This window comes from Humulus lupulus, chromosome 4 (genome assembly GCF_963169125.1).
Source record: "Humulus lupulus chromosome 4, drHumLupu1.1, whole genome shotgun sequence".
NCBI lineage: Eukaryota > Viridiplantae > Streptophyta > Magnoliopsida > Rosales > Cannabaceae > Humulus > Humulus lupulus.
The window spans coordinates 207544876-207568063 of record NC_084796.1 but is presented as its reverse complement, the minus strand read 5'-3'; the positions used below and the strand labels follow the sequence as shown (position 1 = coordinate 207568063).

The 23188-nt window shown below is 35.5% G+C and overlaps 2 protein-coding genes and 1 pseudogene across 2 annotated transcripts; all 3 read left to right on the top strand.

Moving 5' to 3' along the window:
* Window positions 1-2198: 2198 nt before the first annotated feature.
* LOC133831146 (probable plastidic glucose transporter 2) lies at window positions 2199-8501 on the top strand. Its single transcript, XM_062261344.1, has 8 exons — window positions 2199-2211; window positions 2319-2431; window positions 2513-2606; window positions 3006-3159; window positions 4849-4906; window positions 6409-6483; window positions 7389-7493; window positions 8231-8501. The coding sequence occupies exons 2-6, from the start codon at window positions 2385-2387 to the stop codon at window positions 6470-6472; spliced, it is 417 nt and encodes a 138-aa protein (XP_062117328.1). The 5' UTR covers window positions 2199-2211; window positions 2319-2384; the 3' UTR covers window positions 6473-6483; window positions 7389-7493; window positions 8231-8501.
* LOC133832830 (ATP-dependent 6-phosphofructokinase 5, chloroplastic-like) lies at window positions 6807-17962 on the top strand. The gene is made up of 8 exons (XM_062263118.1): window positions 6807-6839; window positions 6926-7066; window positions 7200-7316; window positions 7389-7493; window positions 16141-16238; window positions 16658-16711; window positions 17567-17600; window positions 17927-17962. Exons 1-8 carry the CDS (start codon window positions 6807-6809, stop codon window positions 17960-17962), a joined length of 618 nt encoding a protein of 205 aa, XP_062119102.1.
* On the top strand, window positions 17574-21391 carry LOC133831145 (polyadenylate-binding protein-interacting protein 3-like; annotated as a pseudogene).
* The last annotated feature ends 1797 nt before the right edge of the window (window positions 21392-23188 follow it).

The following is a 23188-nucleotide window of genomic DNA, read 5'->3' as shown; positions in this document are numbered from 1 at the left end:
TTTCTTACTATGTTCAGGAACATAGATATATCTTACAATAACTTTTTGGATATATTTGAACCATCAACTTGTCAAGATCATTTGTAAGAGTTCCTTCCTTTCTTTCTTTCATTTATTTCCATATTCATTGAACCATAAGCATTTCAAAATTGAATATATTTGTCTCTTTTAACTTTTTTTTTTTTTGATCAGCAATTACTTTCAGAGCACATCTGGTCATGAAAACAGCTCGTAAGCTTTAACAATTGTTATTTACATGAATTCTAGTTTTACTCCCGTCATTGGTTCATAAACGAGAAATTAATTCCACAAATCTATGTTGACCAATAGTTTGGTTTAGAGAAAAGTTTTGCATTTAATCAACTAGACTATGTTCTTACTTGTTCTGGTTCATCAACTTGGCTAATGGCATATCCAGTAATTAAATATCTATGAGCTAAGTACTCAAGTCTCAGAGCATCTTATTAATTTAAGGATTACTAGTAAATAGTTGTTTAAATCTGATTTCAATTTGGCTGGTGCCTTGTTACTTAATGGAATTCTTTGATGATATTTCTTATGAAGAGTCTAAACATGTGCTCTAACTATCTTTGATAGACAATGCTCTGTTGAGGTTAGGTTTCTTCATTCATGTTTTGTCTTGTGCAACTTAAGCAGTTTATTCATTTTAGGCTTGTTGTTCAGAAACTTTAACCCAAGGATCCTGCATTAGCAATTAAAATCATTGAAGAGAAACCATTCGTTTGAGCAGCTTTTATTTACACTTTAATTGTAAACATGTTTAATTTATTAAGTATGTTTGATAGTGGTTATTGTAAAATAAGTTGCATCAAACTGGTGGATTGTGTAAATGTGCATCTTTCGATTCGAAAAATGGTTTGATGGTGCCCTTCAAACTATAATTTTGTTGGTTTGTTATGTTAATATTTGTCTTAACAAAGATTTAGTTAACTTGTTATTGTGTTAATAACAACACTAAAATCTAATAGATTTAAAAAAAAGTATTATGTTTGGTAAGTATTAGAATGCTTTAGGGAGTTTAGTTGATACAAGAGGAATTGTACATTTGTGTCTTCAAGAGGAATTTATAGAGTATGCAATGACCCTTCATATATAAGAAAGAAATTTCTATATAATCGCTCACTATGTTATTTGCATGACCCTTCATATATAAGAAAGAAATTGCACTAATGACATGCGTTCTCTTTCCATGCTTATGATGTGCAGAGTAGTAAATGAACCGCTTGAAAGCATCTCTGTTGACCTTGGTTTCAGTGGTAATACATTGGCAGAAGGTGACATGCATTATTCATCCTCTTCGTTTTCCCCCCTTTGGGTGCGCTCTCCAACTTTTAATTTGAAGTCTGCTTCCTCTTCTATAACATTTTAAATTTTCATGTACAGGTCTGGTGGTGAGTACATGTCTGGGTGGAGCCTTTATTGGATCTTTGTTCAGTGGTTGGATTGCTGATGGACTTGGGCGTCGTAGGGCATTTCAGATGTGTGCACTGCCTATGATTATTGGTGCTGCTATGAGGTGATGTGAATCATGTAATTGTTCCATAAAGCAACTGCTATCAAAATCATTTCATTCTGATTGAGCACTTAACAAACATTATTCTTAAGACCATAGTGGTTTGAGATTGGCTTTGAGCTATTCCTGTACATTTCTGAAACTATTTCTTTATGGTATATCATATATGTGCACTTGTTACTCTACGGTGGTGGGTACATTCCTTGATACTCCTACGATGTAGCTATGATATCCTCATTTTCTCCCTTCGTTTGTGGGAAGAAATGCAGTAGTTTTTTGCTTTTCATCTATAGGCTCACTGATTGTGTTTAAGATTTGACACACGACGTAGTGAACAATTTGACCAATCGGTCAATTTAGCCTATTACATTTAAAAGGGGGAAAAAATTCATTATTAATAAATTGATTTTGTATAATACACAAATTTTAGTTTGTCAAGTTTTGAGCTTTTTATATGTGTTTGCATCAATTAATTTCCTAGTGGCCTTTTCATATTTAAACACAAGTTTAGTTTATGTTTTTGTTAAAATAAATAAATAAATAAATATAGAAGTGCTCTCAGTAGTTATATTGCTCTCTTTCATCCATTTCTTATAATTGATACTCTTCAGTTGAAGACTTCCATTCTAAAGAAATTGTTTCAGAAATGTACAGGAATAGCTCTCTATGTAACTGAGGTTCGAGGACCATTAAATCTTTCTCGCAGGTGTTGGCGTGTGTTTTTCCACTATCTCAAAGGTGTAGTTTTATCTCATCCAATTTTTCCAATGTTTATCGTTGGCAGGTTTCACCTGCTTTTGTTAGGGGTACTTATGGAAGCTTAATCCAAATTGCTACATGCCTTGGGATCATGGGGGCTCTTTTAGTTGGAATCCCTGTCAATGATATTGCTGGCTGGTAAGAATGAATTCCAGATCTTCCTGTCTCTAGTTTTATATATTTAATTATTTGAAAGTACATTATAGTTTATTTTCTCAGGTGGCGCATTTGTTTTTGGGTATCTACAATTCCAGCTACAACACTTGTTCTTGCCATGATTTTCTGTGCGGAAAGTCCTTCTTGGCTGTACAAGGTTTGCATGCATTCATCTTTTGCACAGAAGATAACAGCTTTATGTTTGACTAGCAAAAAGAAGATGGTCTTGAGACTTTTTTTATTATGTTTTTCTTTTCACGAGGAGAGTTAGTTCCATTTGATTATGTATCCATTTCATCTCTTTTTTGAACAATGATAAATTTCCTGGGATTTTTCTCACTTTGGCTGAGACCTTCTCCTTTTGTCTGTCATATCTTTTTTCCTATTCTTAAACAGAACATACATGAAAGCGACTTATTTTTCTACTATGTAGACATAATACAGAAAACACATAAAATTAGTTAAAAAAAATACGTGTTTTGCATAATCTGAAAATTATGTCAGCGGCTCTATTGAAAACATCCTATAGCATTCTCACTATTATTTTATTTGATAGCAAGGAAAAGCTGCTGAAGCGGAAGTTGAATTTGAGAAGCTTTTTGGAGTAGCACATGTCAAAGTAGCAATGACAGAGCTGACCAAGTTAGATAGAGGAGATGACATAGATTCTGTTAAGATTTCAAAATTGTTATCTGGTCCTCATTTTAGAGGTATAGATAAGTGTTGAGTCTAGTTTTTGTTATGTTTTGGTGATGTTTTTAGTAGTCTTTTATTTCGTTTTTCTTTCATTTAGTGCGGGTTTATGCTTTGTTTGTTTGTCTTTGTCAATATCAGGAAGAATTGAGCATGTGGAAGAAAATGCCAAAGAAAGGGAAGAAATAACCAAGTTTTTCATCATATTTTGATAAAGAATGGTTCTCAACACAATTTGGAAGTGTTGGTTAAATTTTGGGATGAAAACTTGAAGAATTGAGAAATCCCTTAAGAGCCACAGCATGAGCAAAGTGGAGCCGCGGCTAGGGGGGAAACAGAAGCAATGATTTTTGAGGAAATCCTCGGGCCGCGGCATGGCTATAGAGAGCCGCGGCATAGATGGGCATTTTGCCCAGAAATCGTCAATGCGGGCCGCGGCATGGCTTCAGAGAGCCGCGGCATGGAAAGGGCTTTTTGCCCAGGAATTTGGACACGGGCCGCGGCATAGTGTATGTAGAGCTGCGGCCCGCCTCTTTAAAATTCGAAATCTTAGGTTTTTAAGATGGGAAAAAGAAGAGAGAAAGGGGTACGGACGAAAGGAGAGAAGACTGATTTGGAAGGCTCAAGCTTAGAGTATTTTTACATGTTTTTCTTCTTCTTGATGTTATCTTTAATTTCTGTTGTGATTAGCACTATGGCTAGGAACTAATTTTCTATTTAGGATGTTTAATTGAATCATTTGAATCCCTGTTATGAACTAATGCATTTTTTATATTATTCTTCTTCAATCTTCTTCAATTCCATATAACCTGTTCTTATAGATTGATTATTGATTGGCCATCTTTAGTCATTTACATATGTTTTTAAGTCAAAATCTGAGAAGTGAGATTTAATTATGCTGTGGTTATATTGGACATAATTCTAATTTAGAACGAAAGTATCTGAATTAATTATGTAACTGTTATTAAGTTGATTGAGATTAATGCTACCTGCGTGGTTCAATTTACCATAGAAATATAGGAAATTGTCATCTAGGTTGAGTTTATAATTCATAGTATGATTATAGGCTGCTTTATCAACTTGTTAATTGAATTAGGTCAAAAGAAGAAGACTTCACACTTTGCATTAGGGAATAATAGGGAGGATAGTTGATGAGATTGAATATCCTAATTGTTTCTCAGTGATTAAATTAAAAGTTTTTCCATTAGTTGTTATTCTATTCAATTTTCAATTATTGTTTCTGCAATTTATAGTTTCTTTTGCTGTATTTATAAAAAATCAAGAATTTCAATTCATCAAATAGAACGAGAAATTAATTGACTGGTAATTGATAAATCAGTCCTTGAGGACGATACTTGGTTTTACCATTTTATTACAAGTTTGCGACTGTGTGCACTTGCATAGCTATAAATTTTGCAACAATAAGATACTGTCTTGTGTGATTGGTAATTTCATTTGTTTGTGAAATTTATAATTCTAAGCTTCCATTCATCTATTTTATATAAGAATATGTATCCTTCTTTTCCTTGTTTTCAAAATCTGTAATGCTACACTTCCGTTCATCTGTTTTCTTTGTTCCTTCTCTGAAAGTTCTTTGTTATTCACGCATTCCTTTTGCAGTTTTTTTTATTGGGTCAACCATATTTGCTTTACAACAGCTATCTGGTATAAATGTTGTGTTTTATTTCTCTTCGACTGTTTTTAAGAAAGCGGGAGTACCATCAAGTCTTGCAAATGTCTTCATAGGGATTGTGAACTTAACAGGTATAATTTGTTTCTAGATACAAGGTTACATGTGTTGAATTATTTCAATCCGTCTCATTACCATTCACTTTTATTCATTTATTCTTTTAAATTTCTGTTGAGAGTTTAGCTGTGGAATAAAAGAGACATTGGTAACTATACTCTCTCTGATATATTTTACTTGGAATTTCTGAAATAAGAATAATGTTGTTGCAGGTATTGAGACATAAAAAGGGAAAGTACGGGGTTGGTGCCATATGCAACGGTGGCGGGGGAGCTTCTTCACTTGTTCTTGAGCTCATGTAAGACCTGTAATTTTTTTTGAGCTTATCTTGATTGAATTCTCCTGATCGGCTAGCCAGCTTATAAATAAAGCTAATTGGCTAACCCAATTGTACTCATCACTTGGTTCATTTTCAATAATAAGAATAAATTTCTCATTATTCTCTCATTTTTAATGTGTCTCCAAATAATAATGGATAGTTAAGGTATATTTATTATATATAACAATAGTTGTATTTGTTAGTTTTAAGTTGACTAAATTTTATTCTCCGTTAGTTGATTAGTTGTAATTTTCTTGTTCTTGGCTATTGATATTGTGTGAGTGGTTTTAGCTTAATTTATTTGTATTTTATCTTACAAACTTTTTCAGTGGTGTTGCTGTGATACAAGTAAACACTAGAGACATATTAAAGATGGTTCTCGCCAGAGCTTACACACTTGGGTAATGAAAGAAAGTCCCATTTTTTCCTTATGATTATACAATGAAAAAGTTGCCACTTGATTTATTATATTATTAATTTGCCATATTTTTTTGGTAAATGTCTAATATTGGAGTTTTCTCTTGGTGTTAGACTTTGCTTAGTCTTGGTAACAAAATATTTTAGCACATGTAATTGAACTGAATTTAATAATTGTTAATTATGAATTGAACAGGCCAAATTAATATTGAAACAAGGAGAAATTGAAAACTGATTTATCCAAAGCTAGGAGGGGCCTATGATATTACTCAGCTGAAAAGACTTGCCTTTGCTGCATCACTTTGCATAAGGTCACTCACAAAATGGCGCCCTACCATCACCAAGGTATTAAAAAACCCTTTTAATGACACACCATATATCTATATGTATGTATATATATTAAACTAATACTATAATAAACCTCTGCTAAATGGTATTTAAAAAATCATGATTCATATCAATAGAATAGCAAAACTTGTTGCTTATTCTTGCATTGTTGAGAAGAAATTATATTATATTATATATATATACATAACTTTGGTTCTAATCTTCTCAGATGCTTTCCTTATTAATATGGTCATATTATTTTTATAAATGGAAATGAATAAGAATATGTATAACTTCGTCAATACACTATTTTCTCGTGGAGGAATATCATGGGTTTAGCTTAGACTACATATATTGTGCCACATGTTAATACAGTAGCCTTTAGTTGACTGACCTGGCCAGTAAGCAACTTATAGTTTTGTGCTAACCTGAAAACATTTATTAATTTGATATCAGGAAAAAGGAATCAACATGCTTTTTGTGCTGGGTGGGAACGGAACTCATGCTGGGGCAAATGTAATTCACAAAGAGGTAGTTATGCGTGTATTTGTTTACATTCCTGTGTTTCTTATCTCATAATCTGGGATGCATTCATAACTAAGGTCACTTTTGAACAGATAACTTAAAGCAGAAATCTTTTGGGATATAAATTGCTTTGGTACAAGTTGTTCTAAATTTGTAGATGTAAAGTGCTGTCTCAAGAATTAAAAGTTGATGCATTCCTGATGACTTGAATTCATTTTTCTTTTAGTTTAGGATTCATCACCATGTTTATATGCTCATGTTTTCATATAAATTAGAAAGCACTTTACTGCCATATAGATGACCGTGCCACTAGAATCATCTTATTGGATATGTTTAACTACTTTCACTTTATTGCTGCATTTGTAAGTTGTTTCCCTTTATCTTGCCTCGACCTTGCCTACCATTTCTATTTAAGTCTCATGTCCTACTTTTCCTATTTTCATTTCAGTGCTGTAGAAGAGGGTTAAAGGTGGCTGTTGTTGGGGTCCCCAAAACTATAGACAATGATATTTTGCTGATGGACAAAACTTTTGGGTTTGGCACTGCTGTTGAGGAAGCACAACAAGCCATTAATTCAGCTTACATCGAGGTACAAATTTTCATTATATTTTGTGATTTGTTCGATTTCTTTTTGATTGCTTACGTTTCATGCATTATAATATCATTGTTAAAGAATTCAGTGGGAAAAACAGTCTTTGTTAACTTCTCAATCCTTATTACAGGCACATAGTGCATACCATGGTATAGGAATTGTAAAGTTGATGGGTCGTAGCAGTGGGTTTATTGCTATGCATGCATCCCTGGCTAGTGGACAAATCGATATATGCTTAATACCAGAGGTATTTGTGCGACTTACTAATTGGTTAGTTATTTTTTAGATTCTGTACTGATACTGGTTATATACATTTAAGGTACCTTTCCATTTACATGGTCCTCATGGTGTTTTGCGGCATCTGAAATACCTCATTGAGACAAAAGGATCAGCAGTGGTCTGTGTTGCTGAGGGAGCAGGGCAGGTTAGTCATAGTATAACATCAGTTTTTCACTAGTTGAAACATGATCAACTTATTAGAACTAGTATATTTTTTTCCCTTCTGGATCTAAATACTATGAAACCCCTCCAAAATCAAAATGCCAGCCATATGTTGAGATTCAACTAGCTAAAAAGAAACAACAAATTGATGTTTATCTTTCTAAGGATCTAAGTTAGGTATGTTACATCAATGGTTTTGAAGATACAGTTGGATCATTAAATTTTGATAGCATGTTGAGTGTTTTGTTATGATTGGCCTGGGAATAGTGACTGTTTTTAGTTTAACACATTTTTGCTTGTTAACTTATTTTTCCAGCTTACTAATAGTTGTTCAAATATTGCCTTTCATATTTTGGAAAAGGCCTAAAGCAACAATTGTTTCAGATATATGATGTGGTTAGGCCAAAGAAGCATGATATTGAGAATTTGTGAAACCACATTCTACATATCCTATATATAAATTTAAGCCCAGTCCAATGCTGCTAAATTACTCCTTTCCCCTTGTTGAATCTATTTATATACATAGTGTAATCTTTTAAGAGTTTTTGACATATAGAGCACTCAATTCTAAAGTTCACTCTTACAACAGTCTAGAGGAATTCCATTAGGAATATATGTGAAGTTGTATTATTTTGCATAACTTTTTTTTTTTTTTTTGTAGCATAGTTTCTTGAAGTATTTTTTAAAAAAGACTTTTGTGGCTGCTTATTTCCTATGCAGAAACTGTGAAGCTATATGAAACAGTTGGAATGGGAAATGGAGAGAACGAGCCAAAGCAAGAGTGAGAGTTGGAGGATGTTATAGTAGACAATACTCTCCAAGTTTCTTGTTATAGTAACTTTTCAATATGTTGAATATTTAAGAATACTTGAATACTTAAAGAACATTTTGTTGTTGATGACAGTGTTGAATATTTTAAACTAATTTGTGGATTGTTAATACAATGTTGAATGTTTTTACTTTTTGTTATTTGAAAATCAAGTTTATTTGATGATGTTAGTATATATTAGAAAGCTAATTTTAATTATATAAATAAAAAATAAAAATATAATAGAATAAATTAGTGTTATATAAATGAATATATAATGATAATTTAAACTTATCTAAATATTAAAATAATACAAAAAATGTGTTATAATATCTATTATAATAACACTTTTTATAAGTAAAGAATTTTGTTATGCATACTTCATTATATAACACAAATAATGTGTTATACTAAAGTGTAGTATAACACAAAAAAAGTGTTATACTAAAGTGTAGTATAACACAAAAAAAGTGTTATGCTAAAATGTAGTATAACACAAATTTATAAGTATTGAAATGTGTTATATAATCGACTATAAATAACATAATTAAACACTTATCTATATATTAAAATAACACAGAAAGTGTGTTATCGTTGACAGTACAATAACACATCTGTATAACACTGATAAAGTGTTATGTAAAGTACCATGACCTACGATAACATAGTCGTCTTAACACATCAGAAAGTGTTATCGTATGTTTTGATAACACATTTTCGGTGTTATTAAAAGCATTTTTTCTTGTAGTGTTACCTTGCAACTGATCAAACAGATCATCTATCATTGGCAAAGGATACTTGTTCTTGATTGTTAGCTTATTCAGTTCTCTGTAATCAATGCACATCCTCAGAGAACCATCCTTCTTTTTCACAAATAGAATTGGCACACCCTAAGGTGAAAAACTAGGTATGATAAAACCCAAATCCAACAGCTCTTGCAACTGTACTTTCAATTCTTTCAACTTAGCTGGGGCCATTCTGTAAGGTGCTCTAGACACTGGCTTCGCCCCTAGTGCTAATTCTATCACAAAATCTATCTCTCTGTGTGGTGGCAACCCTGGCAAATCTTCTAGAAACACATCCAGGAATTCACAGACTAATCTGGTTTCTTCTGGTCTCACTGACACGACCTGAGTGGTGTCAACCACACTAGCTAAGAATCCAATGCAACCTTCTTGCACTAAATCTCTAGCCCTCAAAATAGAAATCAATGGTATACGAGGTCCATGGACGGTACCAACAAACACAAAAGGATCCTCACCCTCAGGCTCAAAGGTGACCATCTTCCTTCTGCAATCAATGGTTGCCCCATACTTTACAAACCAATCCATACCCAATATCATGTCGAATTCACTCATAACCAACTCTATCAAATCCACTGATAACTCTCTGCCCTCCACTGTCACTGGCAAAGATCTGACCCATCTTCTGGATACCACTATTTCCCCAGTGGGTAACAAAGTTCCAAACCCCACAGCACAAAAATCACAGGGTCTACACAGTCTATCAATAATTCTACTAGCAACAAAAGAGTGTGTAGTACCAAAATCAATCAAAACATTATAAGGGATTCTAGCACTAAGAAGTTGACCTATAACTACTAAGGGAGAAGCCTCAGCTTCTGCTTGTGTCAATGCGAACACTCGAGCTGGGGCCGAACTGCCCACTTCCTTGGGTTCTTCTCTTCTTGCCTTAGGGCAATCCTTCTTAAGATGACCCACTACTCCACATGAGAAGCAATCCCTTGCCCTACACTCTCCCAAATGATGCCTCTTGCATCTAGGGCATTCAGGATAAGACTTCCAAGCTTCATTACCAAACACCATAGGGCTGCATATCAGAACCTGGAACTGGGAAGGTGTCAGGAACCTTCCTCTTCTGATCACTAGGGCCTCCACCCCTACCAGAACCCACAAATGGAGGACCTGTCCTCCTGAACTCCTTTCTGGCTGCACTATCTCACCAGATCTTGTTCTCTTCACTCTCAGCTATGAGTGCCTTCTCAACCACATGCGCATAGGTAATAACCGCAGCCACAGTGGTAATACGAACATCACGGGCTAATCTGAGCTGTAGCCCCTGGAGAAATCTCTCCCTCCTGGTCCCATCAGTGGGCAGCGGCTCCCTGGCAAACTTTTCCAAACGATCAAACTTCAGGGCATACTCAGTCACTGACAAACCTCCCTGAAGTAACCTGATGAACTCCTCAGCCTTTGCTACCCTGATGGCATCATTATAATACTTCTTCTTGAACAGAGTCTGAAACTCTTCCCAACTCAGGGCATTGATGTTTCTGGTCTGGGATATAACTTCCCACCAAACTCGGGCATCCTCCCGAAACATATAAGTGGCACAGGCCACCCTCTCATTACCAGTCACCCTCATGAAGTCTAGGATGGTGGTAATCATGCTCATCCACTGCTCTGCCTTGGCAGGATTTGTACTGCCTTCAAAACCAGGAGGTTGCTGCTTTCTAAACCTTTCATAGAAAGGCTCCCATTTATTACCAACCTCAGACAGCTGCTCAGCTGTTGGCACCGACACAAGAGGTGCCTCTGATACACTGGCCACTGCAGGAGCTTGTTGTTGTCTCAGGAGGCGAAGTTCTACTCCCTACCTCAAAATTGTAGCCTGCAGATCATTAAATAACTGCTGCCAGTTTGCAGGAACTGGCTGTGGAATCTGTCCCTGGTCATTCTCTTGACCCTAATTATTATTATTATTCTGGCCTTGATCACTCTAGCCAGCTGATGTATCTGTCTGCCCTGGATTCATTCTTATCAATTTATACCTTACTGAAACAATAGTCAATACGGCCAGTCAGGTAGTGACAACTAAACCTTTTGCCGCCTTACGGTCCAAGAACAAGCAGATAATTATCATATTCCACAGTCATACAAATATACAAATAGATACATGATTATAGCATTTAGCACTTAGCATGTATCACATAATAATTCACAATCAACAATACTAATAAGTATGTTCCAGTAATTTCAGTGCTATTTAGCACACGGTTGCTGAAGATGTAATATTCAGGGCACAGGTTTAACATGGTGTCTCACGTAAAAAGGTAAAGCATTCACACTATATTTAAGCAGTTATACATATAACTACATAAATAGTTACCAAATCATGAGTCGAGCTTGTCTTCAGTGGTGAGTATACATGCCCAGCCAGTCTATAGGAACCCTAACCTTGGCACGCTCTGATACCAAGTTGTAACGCCCTGGTTACCCCAAGACCGTTACGGTGAACGTTGAACCGTGAATTTAACTCGCTACCCGAGTTCTTTAGTTAAAAAAATGTGCTTCTAGGTGTTATTAATAGGGTAAGGTGGAAAACCAATCAAAAGGAAAGGATATATTTTATTTAAAACATAAAACTGTTCATGGGCCCATCAAAACATTTACAAGTTATTTACAACTCAATATGGTCATTATAGTTTAAATTTACAACCCGCCAACCTAAGCAGCAAAAATAGGATAAACCCCCTAGTTCCCCTGAGAACTCCTTGGTCATGGTGGTCAAGCGGCCGCATATGTACACATCACCACCTAAGCTCTCCACTCAAGGTTGGGTGAGCTTTTCTTTCCCTTTACCTGCACCACATAACACCCATGAGCCAAAGCCCAGCAAGAAAACACAATATTGCATGAATATAATATCAACAATGATCATAATAATCATTCAGGACTTTTAGTCCAAAATAAAGGAGTGACAATTGGAAAAGTCACTAAAGTGGGTTCCGTTCCCATTAGTCGTGTGACGATAGGGTCACCTGGGCTTTACAAATAAGTGATCCTTTCACTAGCTTATCAAGATAGGTGTTCGATGAACTAGTCACCAATATAATCTATCGCATAACCATAGAGTCACAACCATGGGATTCCGCTCCCTAGCCATGTGACAGACAATCACTTAGGCCTTTGGCCCTGGCTCTGAGTAACTAGCCTTAGACTAGTCAAGTGCTTATAATTTTCATCGACCTTAGGGTCGGTCCATCATTAATGCTCCTAGAGTCATTCAACGGTGATATCGATTAGATCTAATCTTTTATCAGCTCTGCGTTCATGACGCTTATGTTGTTTCTGACTCCCAGGTCAGTAATACACGACTAGTGCCGATTCTGAATAGTCAGTGCCATACACAAGTAAGAAATCTTTGCTAAGCATTTAATATGCAATCAATGTCCACATTTAATAACCAACGTGCCTCAACAACAACCACGCATGTCATATACATAGGGTGCAGTTTTCTTACCTCTGATTCGAGCGAGAATGAGTAAAAGAACGACCCTTGAGAACAATCAACATTTAAGTTCCTTAGCGGTCACCTAACCAAATATGGGATCCCATCAATAAAATAAATAACAAAGGTTCCCGAACAAAGATCTAGCCTCCGAGACATTGAACCCCACTAAACCGGGTAGTAGGAACGATCCCGAGGCCTAAAATTGAGTTCCCATGATCAAAACACTCATTTGGCCTAAAACACACTCAATAATCGCGGCCCCAAAACCCTGAGCCGCGGCCCCCAGGCAAAAAAAAATCACCAGGGGCAAGAGCCGCGGCACCCCTTACCTAGTGCCGCAGCCCCCAGCACGTACAAACTTCACCTCCTTCAGCATCGAGCTTGGGTCGCGGCACCCAAGAACAAGGTCGCGGCCCCCACCTAGGAACCAGCCATAACTCCATTTTTCCACATTCTAAACCTTCCAAAAACATACCTAAACATCTCCAAATCCAAAAATCAAAGTTCCCAAACTTCCCGATGATCCAAAATCATCAAATTCCGAGGCTCAAACGAATCAAAAACTCATCGATACACAAAATCCAAATCAAAGCTTAGAAACTCTAAAACTCAAAACTTAAAGCTTAGATTACCTTTGATTAGGTTGTTTCTCGCTAAATCCTTCAGTCAAGAAGCTTCTAATCTTTCCTAGGATCGCTAGGCCTCGATCCTCTCTTGATTCTGATTCCTAGAACTCAAGATTTCTTCGAAATTGCCACGAATGGTCACAAAGGTTAACGGGAGAGAGAGAAAGGTGTTTTCAACGTACGGTTCTTTCTGACAGACTACTTCAGGCTTAAGTAACCTCAAATAAAACCTAATGCTCGGGGTCCCAAAAACACCCCCGGGGACAAAATAGTCAAAACTCCCAGAATTTCCTTCTGATCTCAATAACTCCTAATATATCATCACATAGCCATTCTCATTACCCTATATCCCAATAATTGACCCCGTTATAACAAAACTGCTAATTTGCAACATAAGATCGTCTCATGCCGAATAGCTCGAATATATCCCCATAATAATGGGATCTCATCCATAAATTACAATATACACCAAAATATACAAATATGCCCTCAACGAGCCAAATTACCAAAATGCCCTAATAATCAAATGTGGACCCACATGCATGCATTTATCATCATATTATAATATAATTCACATAAACATGCATATAATCATTTAATGGCATAATAAAACAATTATGGCCCTCCCGACCCACTAATCCAGCCATTAAACTGCATTAAGGATTTCGGGGCATTATAGCCTGGGTCCTCAAGGCCAGTGTTTGACCCTCGCCAATCAATTTACAGGCCAGCATTATAACGTCATTCACGACCTGGCGATAGTCCTTTTCACTGGGGGGAGTCTGGACAGCTTCTCATACTAACCCCCGAGGGTCGTAGACTTTTCCATTCTTGCAAATATGGTTGCACGAGAAACAAATTCAATTAATACATGTACAAAAAAAAAGAAAAATATTTTAAAGGAATGAAAATTGATGAGTTGGATTTACAAGGATAGAGGACTTACGAGGACGGTTGAAGTATCAGTGTTCGCAGTTCTTGAAGCCATTCAACATAAAGAATAGATCTTTAAAGTCATTTGGATGACTAAGAAGCTCAATGACGAGGGCGGAGTTGGGAAACCGTGTGAGGTAATAAAATCTGTCACCTCGCCCTCTTTGATCAGGGCTAGCCTTGAGGCAGAAGAAGTATATTATGTCTGCCAGGGTGGGGACCTCCCACTCATGTTTCAAGAATAGATACTTCAGCCCCGCCATAAGCCTGTAGGAGTTTGGGGGGAGCTAGAATGGAGCCAATATTACGTAGTTCAAGAAGTCCGCGAAGTACTGGTCCAAAGGAAGGAAGGCGTCGACCTTCATATGCTCGTCGCTCCAGGCCGCGTAATCATCCTGGAAGGGGGCATAACTTTGTTCCCCCTCAAACGCAGGTCGGGCGAGATGAATGCCAGATCCTACTTCTATGTTGTGACTCAACAGGATTTTGTTGACCTTCCCTTGAGTCATGATTTTCGAGACTATATGCTTAACCTCAAAATAAGCATTGGGGTTGATAACGAGCTCCTTCTCCACCACCGGACCAATGTGCGAGATATGAGAATCATAGGCGACCTGTTTCCCCATTCTTGTGTTGAGAGTATGAGCTCGAGGAATTTTTCTTCGGAGTGTTCTTCTTCAGAGCCATCAGATCACCTGATGACAAAGCGGCCTAGTTAGTAGGTGACCTAAGATGATCTATAACTGGTGAGAGTACGCAGGACAAAATGGGTTATTTTGGTTAAACGAGCTAAAGTTATCCTTAGCCCCATCGTATGATGCCACTCGATATCCTAACACTACACCAAATACCCATTTCCATAACACATGAATATAATAGAAATGAAAAAGAGTTATGGTAAATGCTATGTATGCAGCAAAATAAAAAGGCAGTAATATTTTGGGAGCCCGCCACTCGTACATTTTTTTTCAGAAAAAATCACACGGACTCACCATTTTCTTCTTTGGCTAAGCAAAGTCCGAACTTTATCTTCGGTTTCATCATCCCTGTTTCAAATCTAAGCTCACATCTCCTCCATCCCTCAAATCTCAGCCTCCATACCTCATATCTCCTCCATCTCTCTCTCGTCTTTCTCTATCTCTCTGTCAGTAGGGTTCCATTCGTTGGGTTGTTTCACTCCTCTTTGGTCTTGGCAAGCCAGGTAAGGATATATAGTTTTAGGTGTTATTGATCTGGGTCATTGGATTTTTATGCTAATCGAGCTTAATTTGGGAATAAATCTAATGGGTTGTTTGATTTTATGTTTCCCTTTACCTCCGGCCTCCCTTGACCTCTGCTCTCACACTCTCTCTCCATATTTCTCGGCAACGGACAGTCCAGCAAGCCGAGCAGCGGAGGAAGCAGAGCACCCACCAACGGCGACTTCTCCAACAGGCTCTTGGCTCGCTCTCTCTAACTAGCAACGGCGCAGGAAGGGACTCCTCCAACAGGTTCTGTCAGCTCTCTTCTTTCTTTGTGTCTTGGACTGAATTAACTGGTCATAGCGAATTGAGATGGATGTGAATTTTGAAGCGTGGTTTGATTTTTTCTATGTAATTTTCTTCAGTCCAATTTTCCTTACATATAATACAATTTTTTCTCTTAGAGTGTCCCTCAATAATCTGCAAATTGGTTTCCTTCTCCGTCTACCCCTCCTCTCTGTATATATACTATAAGCACATAGGCTAAATATTAGATAAATGTAATTTGCAGCAATGGTATGTCGAGTATCCCAACGAAGGTCCATGGTATGAACTGTTGGTCATTCCACTTCGTTTTGAGCTACTTTGTTCAATCATGATCCCCATATCAACTAAGGCATCCTTCTGTATAAAAATGTGTGAGAAAATGTGGTACATAAATCATTATAAGAATAAAAGACATAGCAATGCTTTTGTTAACAAAAGTTAGAATTTCTCTGTTTGAAAGCGGTTGATAGTCTCTAGTTTAAACTGTTATATCTTTGGCAGGTGTCCCTTGACCTTGTGAAGAGCTTGTATGCAAAGTTTATTGATTGGGATGATAAAATGATTGACCATGAGACTATTACTCCAGCCCATGCAACAAAGTGAGTGTAATTGGTATTGTAGTAATTGTCAATGCTTTCCCCCCCCCCCCCCCCCTTTTTTGAATATATGCATATGAGGTTTATATAATATGTGGCAGTACAGCAATCAACGAGGACTTGGGCTAGGTTGAGTACATTTTGACTGACAAAACTGGTACTCTAACAGAAAATAAGATGATCTTTAGAAGGTGCTGTATCAGTGGCATTTTCTATGGAAATGAGACAGGAGATGCCTTAAAAGGTATGGTATTTTTCTGAACAAATATTTCTGTTAAACTTATGTAGTGATTAACTTAATTTGGGGTTGTAAATTGGTGTTAAGTTGACCTTACATCAAAAATGTATTTTGGGGATAATTCCCTTGTGTATATGCCCTAGCGGTTTATTCTGCTGCAAAGATTCTTGGTCTTGATGTTCAGTATTGTTACTGTAGAAAGTAATAGTGATGAAACAATTCTTGGTGAATTAGAGAGGTATTATCTATTGTGGCATCCCATGCCTGAATGCCCATGTGTTTGGCATCTGGCATGAAGCAAAAGTAATGGAGGTCATATATTATTATATATAATGTGCTCGTTTGACATATCTTTTGCTTTTACTTTTATATAGTAGAAGAAGAGAAGTAAAAGGCCTAAGTTTTTTTTTCAATTACGGTTTGGATAGTCTATTTTTTTTTTTTTAAATCACAACAAATATTTTATTATATTTTATTTTATTTTATTAATTAGACTAAGGATAAAATATGTAATCTAAGTTTTTTTTTAAAAAAAAAATTAAAACTGAAAACAACTTCCCTTTTTTATTCAAAAGATCTTTATGAAGAAGTTAATGGACATTTACTTCCTCGTATAGTTTGAAAATTCATAAAACACTTTTGAAAATTCATCCAAGCACTCCTCAAAAAAAAAAGAACAAAATTCATCCAAACACTTAAAAAAGTAACATTTAGGCTCTGGAAAAGTTTCAAAGCCATGTCAAACAGACCCTCTGAATGATTTGTTTAAGACCTATGAATGTTGGGCTATGTGGTTATGTTCATAGTTCCATTGCTCATGTGTTAATATGTAGGTTCAAAGACAAATAATAAAGAAAATGTAGTATTTGTTTTAAATGGGCTTGGTGATTGGCTAATTTATTTCTGTCATTGATTTGATATCATTGACAGTTATAGGACGAATTCAATCAGTATTAGAGCCTTGACGATAATGCAAGTGATAAAACTTCAATTCACGGGCACTTAAACAGATGCTTAGAATAATATGATCTTTCTTATTTTTGAAATTATACTATGCATTTGGCTTGATTCCTCATTCGTTCTGTTTGGGTAGGTTCATTGGGACTACAGGAGCTTTAGTGGGTAAGGTGAGACTTTGATTTGATTAATGTTATAATCTTCTCAAAATTTCAACATTATTAAATATGGTTATCTGGATCAGGACATTATTTTGAGATATTTTGGCAGTGGCATATCTTGAAAATTTTTATTGCTATTCCAATTTTGGTCAACACTTTTTGTGTTTTCTTTGCACTATGTTATATGCTGAAGGAACACAAGTCAATAGATTTTTGTAATAAAAATGATCTCTGGATAAGAATTGCAGTGTTTACTTTCACCTTGGTTTATTAGCATCATCTGAACATGGTTTTTATAACATTGATCATTCATTCAATGTATGTTAATGCAATAGAGTGGGCTTAAACAGATGTCAAGTTCTTTGTCATAGGTTAAAGGGTTTTGTGAAGGATGAATATGCAACCGGCTGTCCATTCCAGATCATCTGCCAATGGATTTGGCCGTCGCAGAGGCGAAAGAGATGTGGGGACCAGGCTGGAGAACAGGTCACAGAGTGGGAAGTCAAATTCCAATAACAGATTAACATCTACTGGTGAAATTCGCTTACAATTTCTGTTGTTTCTTGTTAGGATTTATTTTCCATTGTTAAAGAGTTTAAATTCTATGACAGGGAGCAAAACTGGTGGCCATGGGAGTCCTTCGCATTATCGCTTAGTATATATAACTACTTGTTTCGTTGGTCAGCATGTGGATGTCCATGTGAAAAATGGATCCATATATTCTGGAATATTTCATGCAGCAAACGAAAAAGATTTTGGTAGGTTTCACTTTTTCTATTTTTGTTGAAGAGCTTATGTTTTACAGGTTTCAACCTTTTTTATTTATTAAAGATCCAATCTTTAATATCTTAGTCTTCATTGAGTATTTTGCATTTTTTCTGGCGTTTAGTATTACTTTAGTCAGCTGACAGTTCTAATCCTGTATTTTAGATGAGCTTTATCACATTCACCTATTTGTTACATTCAGGAATTATATTGAAGATGGCTCGCTTGACAAAAGATGGTAGCTCTCGAGGACAAAAGTCTCCCGCGGAGTCAGTTAGCAAGCCTCCCGCAAAGACATTGATTATACCTTCTAAAGAACTTGTGCAAGTTATAGCAAAGGTTTTGCAATATTTATGTTCTCTTCTTATTTCTGATTTCAATTTGTTTCATATATTTTAAAAAGTTCCACTGCTTATGGTTTTTGTTTGAGTTATGTTATTGTTTTGTTATTACTATAACTAATAACAAAACTATTGCTACTATATTACACTAATGCCTTGCTTGGTAAAATTTTTGGTTTCAAAAGCGAATAAAGGGTGGAGATCTTATCAAGATGTTACTTCAGAAAATCTTCACAATTATTTTGAATATTGAAATAGAAATGTTTACGGGAAATAGCTTAATAGGTAGCTACATTAGATATTACATAATTGGATAGAGTATGCTGATGCAGTGGTAATTCAACTTTGACAGGATGTTTCTGTTACAAGTGAGGGGTTTTTAGATGAGGCTCAGTGTGAAAAATAGCAAGAACTTATGATAGATTCTGTCATATCGCAATCTCTCCATGTTGAGTTGGAGAGATAACTTGAGCCATGGGTCCCTGACGAAGATGATCCGCAATGCCCTGAATTAGAGAATATTTTTTATGGCCATTGGAATAGGTTGTTCTAACATCTATTTTTTCTCATATTTATTGGTGATATACTGCTATTTCAATGTTGCAAATGATTTTTTCTTTCAAGTAGGGTGCCATTTGAACAACTTTGTGGTTCGATTGGTAATTGTCATTTTCTTTTAAATTTAAAGCTAATTTGTGATAAGTCTTTAGAGCACTGATGCTTCTTTAGATTTTTTTTTTTTTTTTTTTTTTTGCTTTCCTAAGTAATTACTAGTGCACTTTTCCTTTTAGGGGATGGGACCAGTTTACAGCAAATGAAGCATTGTTTGGAGTTAAAAGCACATTTGATGAGGAACTTTACACCACAAAGCTTGAGAGAGGTGCTAAGACTCGAGAGTTGGAAAAGGAAGCTCAAAGAACTGCAAGAGAAATTGAGGGTGAGAACACTCGTGATCTTCATTTAGCAGAGGTGAGGCTTTGTTGATGGTATTTTGAACCTATAAATACTTTTTTTTTTACCTTCGAAGTTTTCTAGTTTTGGATGTTGATTTTTTTAAATGCAACACAGGAAAGAGGCTTTCAACTCAGTGGCAATTTAGATATTGATGAGGAGACAAGATTCTCTTCTGTCTATCGTGGTAAGATAGCTGATGACAGTGGTTATGATGAGGACGTATTGGTGGATTCACATAATAATGATACCTTTGGAGATTCCTCTACCTCTGGAATTTATAGTTCAGCTGACTGGAACAAAGGAAAAAGTAATGATGTGGCTCGAGCTTCATCAAGTTCTTGTGCTATGGTAGCTCCTTCATCAGAAATCTTTCTCATAATTTTTTGCTCAGCATGTTAGCTATTGAAGTTCGTTGTTGTTTAGTCTTTTGAATTATCTAAACAAGTTTGTTGCACTCTGGATTATTGTCAAAGTATTGGTTGGTAAACCATATGAATTTTTGAAGCAAAATGAACTGCAAGACCTTTCTAAAATTTTGTTCTTAATTATATTTCTTTTTTGGAAATTGGGTTTATTGAAGCAACAGCCTATAAATCTCCATGCTATCTCCACCCCACTCCCCTTCCTCTCTATCCAGAAAGGGAAAAAAAATAAAATAAATAAGAATAAAAAAGTTTCTGTTCGAGGCGTGTTCCATAAATTTATGCATCCTTTTTTTATTATGAAAATTTAAAATTTATTTCTGATATAGTGCTGGTTTTTCCCCGTACATTGTTTTGTTGAGAATGCTTTTCTCTATATATATTTCTCTTTTATACAAATGGTATGGATTTTTTTTGCAGGATCAAGCACAGTCTTTGCATTCAAGTGTTGGTGTGGATTAAAGCAGGTCTGGTTCCTATGATCATGCTGGGCAGCTGGCATCAGAACCACCTTTTAAAAGCTCTTCCGCTACAACCAGTGAAAGCAGGTTCCCAATAGAGTAATCATATTCATTTCTTTAGGATTTTTTTTTTGGTGTGTGTGTGTGGAGGGAGTGGGGAGAAGAATTTTAATTTTTTGATGTACTTTAAAGCAGCACCCGCCTATTTCATAACTAGCTTCTCTTGTCTGAAATTTTAGGATGTTGGATAATCAACTTTGCAAACATGGAGGGAGTGTGAAAGAGTATTCAGAAAAACAGGCTGTGAGTTAAACAGGATGTGAGAGGTATTATCTATTGTGGCATCCCATGCCTGAATGCCCTTGTATTTGGCATCTGGCATGAAGCAAAAGTAATGGAGATCATATATTGTTGTATATAGTGTGCTCGTTTGACATATATTTTGCTTTTACTTTTATATAGTAGAAGAAGAGAAGTAAAAGGCCTAAGTTTTTTTTTTCAATTACGGTTTGGATAGTCTTTTTTTTTTTTAAATCACAACAAATTTTTTATTATATTTAATTTTATTTTATTAATTAGACTAAGGATAAAATATGTAATCTGGTGTACTAACTTTGGCATGTAACAGGATTCTATACACCGTTAGTATCCTTGTTGCTAACTTGGCACAAGTAGCTGAGCATGGTCACATGCTTCTAATTCAACAATGAAGCATTACGTCTACATCAATGATGATGAATCTTCACATGATCTGTATTGTGCCAATCGCATTTCGAACACAAAATATAATTTGTTGAACTTCCTACCGAAGAATTTATGGGAACAATTTAGGTGATTTATGATTTGATGTTATCGATTGCTTGATATAGTATTGGTTGTGGTAATTTAGTCGATTTGAATTGTTATTATAATTTACTTTATAGCATTCCTGTTTTTCTTAACTATAAGAAATTTATTTATGCTAAACTTGTAGTATGTATCTATGTGTTGGTTAGTGTTTTTAAGTTTTTATTGTTCAGGAACATGACATGATTGATAGGTTCGAAGTTTGGAAAATTTTAGAGAACATTTTCTTTTGATTTTATGCTGCAGCCTAGACCTTGTTTTTGTTTCCGTTGATTTTATGCAGCAAAACCGTCATTGTTATTATTTTATTTATTATTAGAAAAAGGGTTAAAGTCATATACTTGGTGTTGCATTTCAAATAAAATCTTGATTTTTATCTCTATCCAACGACATGTACTTCTATGTGATAACTTTGCTACAACACATAGGATTAGTGGAGTTCTTACTGTTTGAGTTCAAATTATATTTTCTGTTTTTGTCATACAGTTATTAGTTAACTCCTGATATATTCTTTCCACTGCCTATGCCTGTTTTCGTTCGCTATTACTGGTTTCAAATTCAGGTATGTTAGCAGCGAAGTTATAACGATCAGGTTGTGTTCTGGGCCTAATATCTGTGCTGTTGCTCTGCTATGAAATATTAGGTTCTCATATTATTCAAGCCTCACAAAAGTTTTTTTTTAAGTAAGAATAATCAGTGAGAAGGTGGACTATATAGCATTATAGCATATAATCTATTGCTCTGCTCTGGATTTTGTATAATGCTAGATGTGACATTAGGCAATTTTTTGTGCATCATTCTTTTGAATCTTATAATTCATGCAGAAAAATAAAATTGTAGAGGCTAGATGATGGGATTTTTGAAGTTTTGATGTAATTAATTGTTTTTTTTTCCTGTTTTCATTCTAGTGTTTGTATCTAGAGAGATTTATTCTAATCGTCAAGATATATAAAACAATATAAACATGGAAAATTTAACTTTTTTTAAAGCTATTTTTTTAATTGATTGTAAGAAAATGAACTTTGTTTTGAAATCTTTGATGTGCTGCATATTAAACTTAGAATATGTTTTGTGTTAGTCTTTGTAAAATGTAAAGTATTAAATTTATTTATTTTCATGTGAACAAATTAACCTAAATAGGTGAAATGTATTTAAATGCAAGGGTTGGAGATTGAAGGGGAGTTGCCTGAGAAAAAGACTTGTTATGAAGGAGTATTTTATAATTACTTTAGCATAGGTATGTTTGTGTGATTTTTGACTTGTCTAAGAGCTGATAATTATTCTGTATTAGTATGTGTGTGTGTGTGTGGTTCGCTCCCTCTTAGTTTTATATGAAGCAGACCAGGGCTGTATTTTTTATCATTCTACACAAGCCTCCTTATTTTTTGGATCTATATTACAGAAATGGATGCTCAGGTGGCTTACGGCTTTCATCATTTACGTAATGAGAAACCTTACCTGGCACAAGGACCAATTTCTAATAAGGTCTGGTTTGTTATCTTATTATGTGAAAAGTCTTGTGATTACGGACTATTACCAATGATTTTTTAGAACTAAAATTGTTATTTGGATATTTGTATCTTGATGTAAATGTACCCTGCTGGAAAAAAGGCACAATGCTTATTCTATAAATCTCATTTTGTAATTATGTGTTCCTCTAGTGTAAGAGCTATTGTTGCTTTAAATCTTCATAACTATGGAAGTGGACGACATCCCTGGGGTAATCTGAAGCCAGATTACCTTTATTTTTATTTTTTCCATAGTATAATTCATGTCTTACATGTGTATATATATAGATAAGTATTAAA

Excerpts from the sequence above, each read along its gene's own strand:
- LOC133831146 (XM_062261344.1), top strand. The coding sequence starts at position 2,385 with ATGGGGGCTCTTTTAGTTGGAATCCCTGTCAATGATATTGCTGGCTG. Across the intron at positions 2,607-3,005 it reads GTCCTTCTTGGCTGTACAAG|CAAGGAAAAGCTGCTGAAGC; the intron begins GTTTGCATGCAT and ends TTTATTTGATAG. Across the intron at positions 4,907-6,408 it reads AGGGATTGTGAACTTAACAG|GAAAAAGGAATCAACATGCT; the intron begins GTATAATTTGTT and ends ATTTGATATCAG.
- LOC133832830 (XM_062263118.1), top strand. The coding sequence starts at position 6,807 with ATGTTTAACTACTTTCACTTTATTGCTGCATTT. Across the intron at positions 7,067-7,199 it reads TTAATTCAGCTTACATCGAG|GCACATAGTGCATACCATGG; the intron begins GTACAAATTTTC and ends TCCTTATTACAG. Across the intron at positions 7,317-7,388 it reads ATATATGCTTAATACCAGAG|GTACCTTTCCATTTACATGG; the intron begins GTATTTGTGCGA and ends TATACATTTAAG.